A 12,640-nucleotide genomic window follows, 5' to 3' on the forward strand; every position below is an offset into this window, starting at 1 on the left:
CCCAACTCACCCAACCTCAGCCACCAGGGCCTTAAGCACCCCTAACTGCCCCCCAACTCACCCAACCTCAGCCACCAGGGCCTTAGGAAGCGATTTAAGAGGAAAGGAGAGAAGAGGACGGAGCAGACGAACGGACAGACATGGGCTAACGAGCGGAGCGACGCAGGGTTAGCGTGCGCTCAAGGGAGTTCACAAGACGGCCTGTCTGAATGTCTAAGTTACCCCCCTGGAGAGATAGGCTCCAACACATGAAACTTGAAACTTGGGTACGGCATAGACCGTATGCAAACGTGGTCAGTATAAACCGCCAACGACACACAACCGCCAACGACACCAAACCAAACCCCTCCTACGCCCCTCGACCGGATCGCTCCCCCCGGCCAGGTCATCAACAAGGAGCGGAGGCTGAAGTTTCCCCTCTCAAATGAACCGCAGTCTGTAGCGCTGTGGTCTCGTGTAGCTAGACCTATCGCCACACTTCGTCTACGCCGGGCCAGCGCTGGAGACAGGTCTGGCTAGACTTGTTACCAGTCGTGAATAGGGGGAGAAAACACTGTATTTGTTTAAACCAGTCAGATTCAAATAAGCGTATTGGCATGACAGATGAAAAACCTATGTTGCCAAAGTAGTTCAGGAAATTATTAACTTTGACAAATAATAAGTACTTCGATAAAAAGATCACAATCGTCTTGGGTGGAGCGGTTGTTAGGTTACTGCAGCGCTGCGCTGGGTTGTTGTTTCACGTAGTCTGATTGGCCGACCGCATGAATCAGGCGCCACTGATTGACCAGTAATAAACGAATGACAAGGCTTATTCCCAAAACCTACATCCGTTGAGTCAGACTAGTACTGCTGTAACTTAAACTTCTCTTGCTCAAACTCCTGTTCTTCTTGAAATGCGTGGCCTGATCCTGCTCCAGCCATGACCTCTGCAAGTCCTTTTGCTGTTCAAAAGTTAAACCAGGCGCAGCCATTTCAGAGCAGCCCACTCTCCGTGCTAGGGAGCTCACCAAAACGGAAATAACGAAATACAAGTGCTGCTCCACAAGGCACACCAGAAAGAGAGGCAGGATAACGAGGAGCTGGCCCAACCTATGCTAATCTCAACCCTAGTCTTCCAGTGGCTTTGTGGCGGGTACTTATGCACTATATACCACGGGTCTGGCCCAGGCAATCAGCAGGCTGGCGACCCTCCAAACCTTAGCCGTGCCCCCGAGACAAGACGCTGCAACCACAGTCAATTAACCCCGTGCTCAGCGCGCCCAAAGAGACACGTTGCTTTGCCTAACAGGGGCAAACTAATGCTCCAGGTAGTCAACGTGACTACTATTGTTTTGTGGCAAACATTTTTGCTTTTTTTTGCACCTTACAACACTCTGTACATCCAACTCCCTCCTCACACACTCCCTACACCACTGGTTATACTATCACATCCTGCTGCTGTTTTCTATAGTTTATTCTTTAGTTAGTAATAAAATATGATTCTTTTATTCGCAACCATGACTTGTCTCTCTGACAAATCTCAGGTCATTGAGTCACATCAGAAGACTTTCAAACCAGGTTCAGCCAAGGGAGGAACAGAGGGCTAAACGTCAGGAAGACAGGAAGCAGGAGAAAGACTGAGGGCGAGGAGAGGCCTTGTCTTGACTGGATTTTGTGAATGCTTTCGAGAAATTTCACCCCTTGTGCTTTAATCCGCTCAGAATTTCTGTCTCTTTGGATAATAGTGTAGAGTATAAATGGTTTTGGAGAGGGGAGGATCACCGTGGCCCAGATCTGGGCCTTAAGGAGAATCATCTAGGAGGGGAAAAAGAACAACCAGACTGTGGTACTGTGCTTCTTAAGGCCTACGGTGTCCCTCCCAATCTACTCTGGGCCACGGACCATGTACACTGGTTCAAAAGCCAAGGTGGTGACCCCAGATGGGACCAGTGAGGAGTTTGACATCCTGGCTGGGGTGTTGCAAGGGGACGCCCTCGCCCCCTACCTCTTCATCACAGTCCTGGACTCTCAGGCGCTCAGGAAGGCCATCAGTGGTCAGGAGCAGGAACTCAGCCTCACTATAACTAGCAGGTAGAGACGATACGCCGCTGTAGCCCTAACGGACCTGGACTACGTGGAGCAGATCAGCCTGTTCTCCAACCATGTAGAGCAAGCACAGGAGCTCCCGTGCAGAGTGGAGACACAGTGTGCCAAGGTTGGCCTTCGGATACATGACAGGGAAACCGAGGTAATCACCTGCAACCTCCTCCCAGACCATCCACCTCTAACATCAACAGCACTGCTCTGAGGGAAGTCAGTGACTTCAAATACCTGGGTTCATAGGTCAACTCGTCCAAAGCAAGACCTGAGGAAGGCGCTTGCATGGAAGGCTCTGAACGGCATGGCCAGTGTGTGGAACTCCAACCTCCCCTGACAAATCAACAAATCGAGCTCAGCTTCTTCTATGCGACGGTAGAGTCTGTTCTCCTATATGGCTGTGAATGCTGGACCCTGAAGCCCACCCTGCAGAAGTCCATTGACGGGCGTTACACCAGATTGCTGCGTTCAGTACTTAACATCAACAAGAGCGAGCTTGTTACCAACAAGCATCTGTATGAGAGGTCGCCAAGGGTGAGTGAGAAAATATCAGCCAGGAGAATGAGGCTGGCTGGTCACTGCCAGAGACACCAGGAGCCGACACACGGGCATCGGTCACGAGGGCGTCCCACACTAACCTACGTGGACACACTCAAGAAAGACGCAGGAGCAGAAAGTACCGGTGAGACAGCCAGATGCACGGAGGACCGGGAGGACTGGAGGTGCTGATGGAGGCCTCGTCTGAGGATGACCTAGAGAGAGAGACAAGGATATGTTTTTTTTATTTTTTATGTCTTTGCACTGATTGTTCCTACAAAAATTAAATAATGACTGACCAAGCACATTCTTCATAATAAGTAACAAAATAAATAAAAGATCATGTCAATTAGAGCAGGGGTCCTCAAACTTTTCAGCCGCGACCCCCAAAATAACGGTGTCAGAGCCCCCCCTCCCCGCGACCCCCACTATACAGTACCTGGAGGTAGTCTAAGCATGCAAATGTTCACGCACACACACACACACACACACACACACACACACACACACACACACACACACACATTAATAGGCATAGCAACAACAAATCTATTATATTATTTTACAATAGAAGCAGCTATTGTGTTATTATATTTAATTTACTTCTATTTTTATCTTTCATAACAATTATGGTTAATAGGCTATTTTGAATTGTTTTTATGATCTTGCGGATCCTCTCACCCCCACCTCATCATCTCGCGACCCCCGTCTCCCGACCCCCACTTTGGGACCCACTGAATAAGAGCATCAATATCAATAGAGTCTAACAGAAATAAACGTACATTTAAGGCCAGTCAGAAGGCACGTGGCAAACATTCAGGTGGATGGGTTTGGAGAACAGAAGGTGGACGTCCTCACCAAGGCCATTGGTTATTAACTAACACAACACAAGTTCACAGAACCAGTGGTTGGTGTCTCCTTGTGGAGAGGAGGGGTAGTGGACAATTTCTAACACACACACACACACACACACACACACACACACACACACACACACACACACACACACACACACACACACACAAGGAACATTCTTGGGAGCTATTTGTACTGTGTGTACAGCCACTCAGTGCTAACATTAGATGCAGTTTAGTTTACTTCTGAAAAGTCCTAAACCTTTCATCGTTTTCCGGGAACTCACAGAGAATGTTGTTTGTATGGCGTTTGGCTTCAGGCAGTTGAATGTTTCTCTTAGTGGATTCATGCTAAATGTGTTCCCATTCACTGCTGACAACAGCTCAGTGGCTTGTACTGTCCAGAGAAATCCCCTGCAGATGTTCAGCTGCATCCCTGTCGAGGTCTCCTGACCAAGGCCCTATTCATCCCTCTCCTCTGAGCAAGGCCCTATACATCCCTCTCCTCTGACCAAGGCCCTATACATCCCTCTCCTCTGACCAAGGCCCTATTCATCCCTCTCCTCTGAGCAAGGCCCTATACATCCCTCTCCTCTGACCAAGGCCCTATACATCCCTCTCCTCTGACCAAGGCCCTATACATCCCTCTCCTCTGACCAAGGCCCTATACATCCCTCTCCTCTGACCAAGGCCCTATACATCCCTCTCCTCTGACCAAGGCCCTATACATCCCTCTCCTCTGACCCTATTCATCCCTCTCCTCTGAGCAAGGCCCTATACATCCCTCTCCTCTGACCAAGGCCCTATACATCCCTCTCCTCTGACCCTATACATCCCTCTCCTCTGACCAAGGCCCTATACATCCCTCTCCTCTGACCATGCCCTATACATCCCTCTCCTCTGACCAAGGCCCTATACATCCCTCTCCTCTGACCAAGGCCCTATACATCCCTCTCCTCTGACCAAGGCCCTATACACCCCTCTCCTCTGACCCTATACACCCCTCTCCTCTGACCCTATACATCCCTCTCCTCTGACCAAGGCCCTATACACCCCTCTCCTCTGACCAAGGCCCTATACATCCCTCTCCTCTGACCAAGGCCCTATACATCCCTCTCCTCTGACCAAGGCCCTATACATCCCTCTCCTCTGACCAAGGCCCTATACACCCCTCTCCTCTGACCCTATACACCCCTCTCCTCTGACCCTATACATCCCTCTCCTCTGACCAAGGCCCTATACATCCCTCTCCTCTGACCAAGACCCTATACATCCCTCTCCTCTGACCAAGGCCCTATACATCCCTCTCCTCTGACCAAGGCCCTATACATCCCTCTCCTCTGACCCTATACATCCCTCTCCTCTGACCAAGGCCCTATACATCCCTCTCCTCTGACCAAGGCCCTATACATCCCTCTCCTCTGACCAAGGCCCTATACATCCCTCTCCTCTGACCAAGGCCCTATACATCCCTCTCCTCTGACCCTATACATCCCTCTCCTCTGACCAAGGCCCTATACATCCCTCTCCTCTGACCAAGGCCCTATACATCCCTCTCCTCTGACCCTATACATCCCTCTCCTCTGACCAAGGCCCTATACATCCCTCTCCTCTGACCAAGGCCCTATACATCCCTCTCCTCTGACCAAGGCCCTATACATCCCTCTCCTCTGACCAAGGGCAGCAGACCCACAGTCACATGCATAGATCAAATACTCGATTTGAAAGTTATCTGACGTGCATTTTGATTTAAAACTCCGTTCTTTTGGTCTCCTCGTACCGGGTGCGCGAAATCAAGCGCGAGTATTTTGCACATCACACAGCGCAAAGCGTCTGTCGGAAGCCTGTACCTTTTCATTTGCTCAGATAAGTCTCAGATGTTTTTGTTGGCGTCCGTCCTTGTGTGGAAAGTTATCCGCCAGCATCTGTGGCTCTGTGGAAGTGGACTGAGAGCTTTGCAGTGCTGGGAACTATGTAGACCTGCGATTAATTTTAAGATGCAATATGTTCACACAGTGTTGCTCTTTAAGTTCATACGTCGTTTGCCGTCGCTCTAAGTGGTAAACCACCGTCGTACGGCGCAAACGTTCATTGAAAGATTCCCCCTCCTCCCTCCTCCTGGTCAGGAAAAACAACCTCTCTGGGATGCCCTGTGTAACCCCTGGAGAACCCCCCCCCCCCGTAACGCTGTCAAAAGCGGATGTATAGATCTGTACATCTGTCGATTTCAAACCCCTGCTCCACCCAGCGTACTGTAAAGAAAAATAAAATCCCCCTCACGCCATGCATCCAAACATCCCGTGCAGATCTAAGCTCCACCTTAGACATGTTGCCGCGTTCTGCTCGGCTGTTGGGGGTAGAAAAAAGAGAAAAGAGATTGAGGAAGGCGGCCAAGAGCAACTCAAGGCTGACTGCTGAGATCTCCTGTGAACATGGGCCGCCTACCCCCCCCCTCCCTCCCCCCAACACACACACACACACACACACTCGCTCTCTCACTGGCAAACACACACTTCCAATATGTAATCCAGCAGGCCGATTCATGGAGCCGGTCTGCTGGCTCGGGACCGGACGTCAGAGCGGACATTTAAACTCCCTCTGACAGGGTACAGACTGTCTCTCCGCAGGTCCCTCCACCTCACTCTGAATGGCAACAGCATGTCTGTATAATGGATAACTGGTGGGCTTGTGTGTGTGTGTGTGTGTGTGTGTGTGGTGTCTATGTACTGTACTGTATGTGTGAATGTGTGTGTTTTGTTAGTGCGTGTGTGTGTGTGTTTTTTGTTAGTGCGTGTGTGTGTGATTGATGCAAGTTATTGATACACTACACATAGTACACGCACACACACACACACACACACACACACACACACACACACACACACACACACACACACACACAATCCCCTCAGTGGGTGACTCACTGTGTATAATGTACGGTGTAGTACGTATGGTGTGTAGTATGTATGGTGTGTAGTATGTATAGTGTGTAGTACGTATGGTGTGTAGTGTGTATAGTGTGTAGTATGCATAGTGTGTAGTATGTATGGTGTGTAGTATGTATGGTGTGTAGTATGTATGGTGTGTAGTATGTATAGTGTGTAGTATGTATGGTGTGTAGTATGTATGGTGTGTAGTATGTATAGTGTGTAGTATGTATGGTGTGTAGTATGTATATTGTGTAGTATGTATAGTGTGTAGTATGTATAGTGTGTAGTATGTATAGTGTGTAGTATGTATGGTGTGTAGTGTGTATAGTGTGTAGTGTGTATAGTGTGTAGTATGTATAGTGTGTAGTATGTATGGTGTGTAGTATGTATAGTGTGTAGTATGTATGGTGTGTAGTGTGTATAGTGTGTAGTGTGTATAGTGTGTAGTGTGTATAGTGTGTAGTATGTATGGTGTGTAGTGTGTATAGTGTGTAGTATGTATGGTGTGTAGTATGTATAGTGTGTAGTATGTATAGTGTGTAGTATGTATAGTGTGTAGTATGCATGGTGTGTAGTGTGTATAGTGTGTAGTATGTATAGTGTGTAGTATGTAGTGTGTAGTATGTATGGTGTGTAGTATGTATAGTGTGTAGTATAGTGTGTAGTATGTATGGTGTGTAGTATGTAGTGTGTAGTATGTATAGTGTGTAGTATGTAGTGTGTAGTATGCATGGTGTGTAGTATGTATAGTGTGTAGTATGTATAGTGTGTAGTATGTATAGTGTGTAGTATGTATAGTGTGTAGTATGCATGGTGTGTAGTATGTATAGTGTGTAGTGTGTATAGTGTGTAGTGTGTATAGTGTGTAGTATGTATAGTGTGTAGTATGTAGTGTGTAGTATGTATAGTGTGTAGTATGCATGGTGTGTAGTATGTAGTGTGTAGTATGCATGGTGTGTAGTGTGTGTCCAGGTTGACCTGTTCTGAACGGGCCCATGTGGGTGGACAGGCCTGTTCACAGTTTCCCTTCTGAAAACCCAGTGCATCGAGTTCATACTGTATGTTAATATGCAGACGGCGAGTGATTTGAAATTCATTTCGGCGGTCCAAATTTGAATGGACAACGTTACCATCTGTGCATAGCGTGTTTCTGCCTACATCGACCCCATTAAGAAGGCCGGTGTCTATTTAACTGGGCTGCACATTGCTGTGGAGTCCTAATGTAGCGACTGAGTGAACATGAGACCAACGCGGTTTTATATTTAGGTCAGCGGATGGAGACACAATGTAAATGTTCTGTTTAGGAAGTGTGTGTTGTGGGTTGGAACTATGTTTATTTATATATACTTATTATATATATATATACTTATTAAGTATATATATATACTTATTATATTATATTGCACTGTACTTTAGATTGTGATTCTTGCACTTTGCCTTCAGCACTAGATTATGCTCTTAGTCACTTGTTTTAGAAAGAAGATGCACTTGTGAGTTCTGGCAAGTAGTAGTACATTGGCTCTTCCTACGTTAAATGCAATTATTGTTAGTCGCTTTGGATAAAAGCGTCTGCTAAATGACTGTAATGTAATGTAAATGTAATGTTTAGAAGGTGTACAGGGCAGATGTGTGCAGGGGTGAGCGGGTTGCAGACTGGTTGTGCGTTCGACCGTCTGTCTAGACAGGAGGGGATCATTGTGTGTTTAACAGGTGTTTGTACGTTACACAACACAAATAAGGACTAGATCATACACCTGGACTCACACACTAATGGTTTGATATATACTCACAAACTAACTAGTTTGATATACTGTAGGTTGAAAATTAGTCAGATTTAATAAGATATTAGATTCAGATTTTATTTGTCACGTGTTTATGGTACAGCTTACAATGTACAGTGAAATGTTACTCCGTGATGTGTTCTAAAAATTACAGTAATTACAAATTATACAAAACTATACAATTAAAGGCATGGCTGTATTAGGTACATATAAAGGTGAATATAAATAATCCCATATGGGGTGGAGGGATATACTGTCATCTCTCATGCATTATACATACAGTATATATGGTGATAGTATATACACTACATATATTGATACTACAGTATATACACTAGCTAGTGTCTACTCCTCCTGAGATAACATGTTGGTTTACTTTGCTTTTCTTTGGTACCTTCGTGTGCACTAAAGGGAAAATGCACCAGCTTGCTAAGTAAGTATGCTTCTGCTAAACGATCACAAGGGTGAGGTGCTGTCGAGAGGCTGGCTAGCTTAGCTGGAACACACACATCATCAACCAAGGCTATTGGCTGTATTACTAAACCTATGTAATACACTCCTGTCCCATGTGTTTATGTAAATGTTGATGCTGATGATAAATCCCTTTTCCAGGTGGACTATAAAGTTCTATAATAAAAATCTGTTCTAACCCTTCTTTCCTCTCCACTCCTCCCTTCTCCCTCTCCTCTCCCCCCCTCTCCTCTACCCACCTCTTTTCCCTCTCCTTCCCTCCCCACCCCCCCTCCTCCCCTGCCTTCTCCTCTCTCGTCTCTCCTCTCCTCTCCCCTCTTCTCCCCTCCTCCTCCTCCCCTCCCCTCCTCTCCTCTCCTCTCCTCCTCCCCTCCCCCCCCCCTTCCTCTCCTCTCCCCCACCCCTCCTCTCCTCTCCTCTCCCCTCCTCCTCTCCTCTCCTCTCCTCTCCTCTCCTCTCCTCTCCTCTCCTCTCCTCTCCTCTCCTCTCCTCTCCTCTCCTCTCCTCTCCTCTCCTCTCCTCTCCCCTCCCCCCCTCCTCTCCTCCTCCCCTCCTCTCCCCTCCTCTCCCCTTGTCCTCTCCCCTCCTCCTCCCCTTCCCTCCCCTCCCTCCCTCTCCTCCTCCCCCTGGTGTCCAGCCTGGGTAGGGGCGCTGGCCATGGGGATGATCTTCTTCTGCTCCCCGGTGGTCAGCATGTTCACCGACCACTTCGGCTGCAGGAGGACGGCAGTGGGCGGAGCCCTGGTGGCCTTCATAGGACTGCTCAGCAGCTCCTTCGCAACGTAAGAGGACCTAGAACCTTCTAGAACCCTGCCTATAGAACCATATAGAACCCTGAGAACGCTCTAAAACCCTGCCTATAAAACCATCTAGAACCCTAAGAACGCTTTAGAAGCCTGCTTACAGAACCATCTAGAACCCTGCCTATAGAACCATCTAGAACTCTGCCTATAGAACCTTCTAGAACCCTGCATATGGATCCATCTAGTAGCCAGCCTCTAGAATCAGCTAAAATGGCACAGGCCTTCATGTAACAGAGTGCAAACACTGTAATATCTTTTGACTGTGGGAAGACCTACTGTATGGTAATAACTACAGTATCAGCTAATTGGAGTCCCTATAAACAAATATGAAATATTTGCACACTAGTTCCACTGAATCCCACCATTTGCCTAAACCTACAACCGATAGGTTAGACCTGCTTTAACTGTTTAGCTGTTCTCAGAAATTTCCAAGCGAACGAGGCGGTTTGTAATTCTATACATTGATCGTTCACATTTGTCAGACGAGTTTGACAAGCTTCCTCGTGCGTCATTCTTCACCGCATGCCATGTCTGTATCAAATCAAGTCAAGTCAAAACAAACTTTATTTATACAGCACATTTCATACACAGAGGCAACACAGTGAGACAGGGGGGATGGACATAGGGCCCAACCTAAACCTGTTCACCTGTTTGGGTCAAACTAGTTGAGCTGTAAAAATTCTTCCCCGACTTCTCAATGAGACGATCAAGCGAGCTGGAAAGTGTTTAAATGTATTAGCTAGGAACATTTTACAGAGCATGGAATAAATACTTCACAATAAGAAACATGACTATCAGTAGAGTAGATAAGTAGTTACAGAGATGTTACCTACATGGTACAGTAGGCCATTATGTGTTAGCTATCCCTGTAGTCCATAATAGGATAAGTATATCACATAATAAGACACAGTAAGTATATTGCATTTTAATTGTTGCCGCCCGTCTGTGCTCCTGTTTTTAGCGGCCTTAACACCACGCCCAGGGACAACAGTTGAAAATTAGCTTTAAGCTAATACTGACATATTTATAGTCATGTTTTTAATGTGTGCTGTTGATTAATATGTACTGTCCCTGTACAAATAAAATAATAATAATAATAAATAAAATCGGAAAATAAATAATGAGTCAACTCGGTATCGCAGCTAAACAGCAGAGAGGGAACCAAACTCAGAGGGCGCTGACCGTCTGACCCCCTCCCTCCCCCTTCACCCCCCCCCCCAGCTCCCTCGGTCTCCGCTACTTCACCTACGGGATCCTGTTTGGCTGCGGCTCCTCCTTCGCCTTCCAGCCCTCGCTGGTCATCCTGGGTCACTACTTCCGGCGCCGACTGGGCCTGGCCAACGGCGTGGTGACGGCGGGGAGCAGCCTGTTCTCCATGGGCTTACCGGTTCTCCTGAACAAGGTGGTGGAACCGCTGGGCCTTCGGACCACGTTCCAGATCCTCAGCGTCTTCATGCTGGTCCAGGCCGCGCTGGCCCTCGCCTTCAAGCCCCTGCTCCCCCGCGGAGGGTCCCCCCCGGGCTTCGGACCCCCGGGGGGAGCCGCCGACCCCTCGGACCGGCCGGGGGCCCCCGTCGGCGGGGGCGGCTGGTTGAGCCGGGGCCTGGCGCAGGTGCGGAGGTACTTCAACCTGCGCGTGTTCCGCATCGCCACCTACCGGGTGTGGGCGTTCGGGGTGGCCACTGCTGTGCTGGGGTACTTTGTACCCTACATTCACCTGGTAAGACCCCCTGGAAACACACACACACACACACACACACACACACACACACACACAGAGTTATACAACGCCGTTATGTTGTTTAACGCTGTAATAATATTATTCCGTGTGTGATTTTACGACGTGTTTGTTGTTGTATTGTGTGAGGTGGTGTTTTGAGAGGGGTTTTAAAGACGGGCGAGTGCAGGAACACCTTGTAGCCGCGGCGGGGAGCGAACGTCACGCCACGTCAGAGCGGCGGGAGGGACGGGCGCAGAGGGAGCGAGGGTGGCGGCGGGCGGCCAGGGAGGGGACGACCGCAGGGTGAAATGAGGAGAGGGAGAAAGAGAGGGAAGGGCAGAGAGAGAGAGAGAGGGAGGCGGGTTAGGGAGCGACGGAGAGAGAGAGAGACGGAGAGGGAGGAAGAAAGCGAGGGGGAGTGAAGGCGCTCGAGTCTCCCTGCAGATGTCTGCTGTTTTGTGTTGTTTCAGGCCTGCAGGTCATTGATAAACAAGACCCCGGCCTTTGTTTGGAGGGGCCGTGGGGCCCGAGCCAGCCTCTCAGGACAAGGCTGCTCTTTAAGTCCTGCCTAAACATGGCTATCCTATGGCCATTGATGTTATCCCTGTCATGTAGCGGGGCTTCAAAGCCCAGCAAATATTTCACACACACCTGCGGGCTTCTGGTCAGGAAAGGCCTCTAGAAGGGGACCGCTTCCATGTTTTTGATGGGATTCAGATGTGGGGAGGGGGGGGAGGTGGGGGAGGGCGGGGTGTCACCTATAGCTCGGTCTCTTCCTGTCCCGCTGTTCCTGGAAGAGGAGGGAGGATGAAGACGTTTGTTGTTGTTCTGAGAAATGGTGCAGAATTATGTAAGGAATGAATTCATCCCTCACATCCCGCCCAAACACTCCGATGATCCCATTGAATTCAATATCCTCCCTGTGAGGGAGGCCGACATGAGAATAACCTACAGGAATGACCTGGTGACTCCTTTGATAAATGCGGTATTGTAGTTAAAATGTACTTGTGTGAAAAGCCCTCAGTACTTTTGCATTTGCAAAGATCTGGTACTTGGAAAAGAGATTTGATCTCTGTCAAACTATAACCTGAATACACAAAGGATGAAATTAGACTAGATTAGATTAGACTAGATTAGATTACTTTATTGTCCTTTGCAGGAAATTTGTAGCCACGTCTGATATATTGCCTCACATGAAACACAAACAGATACAGTAAACACAGATTTACATGTATACACTTATCACCATACCTTCATACCATACATACACATCCATACCCTCATACCATACATATACATACACATCTATACCCTCATACCATACATACACATCCATACCTTCATACCATACATACACATCCATACCCTCATACCATACATACACATCCATACCCTCATACCATACATACACATCCATACCCTCATACCATACATATACATACACATCCATACCCTCATACCATAC

At 48.1% G+C, this 12,640-nt stretch overlaps 1 protein-coding gene across 1 annotated transcript in view; it reads left to right on the forward strand.

Annotated features, from left to right (window-relative positions):
• Positions 1-12,640, forward strand: part of slc16a2 (solute carrier family 16 member 2) — a 40,096-nt gene that overhangs the window by 10,289 nt on the left and 17,167 nt on the right. Inside the window, exons 2-3 of the mRNA XM_084448899.1 lie at positions 9,290-9,434; positions 10,677-11,175. Of these exons, the coding sequence (XP_084305025.1) occupies positions 9,290-9,434; positions 10,677-11,175 (644 nt within the window). The remainder of the gene's footprint in view (positions 1-9,289; positions 9,435-10,676; positions 11,176-12,640) is intronic.

This window comes from Borostomias antarcticus (genome assembly GCF_949987555.1).
Source record: "Borostomias antarcticus genome assembly, chromosome: 14".
In the NCBI taxonomy this organism is placed as follows: Eukaryota; Metazoa; Chordata; class Actinopteri; order Stomiiformes; family Stomiidae; genus Borostomias; species Borostomias antarcticus.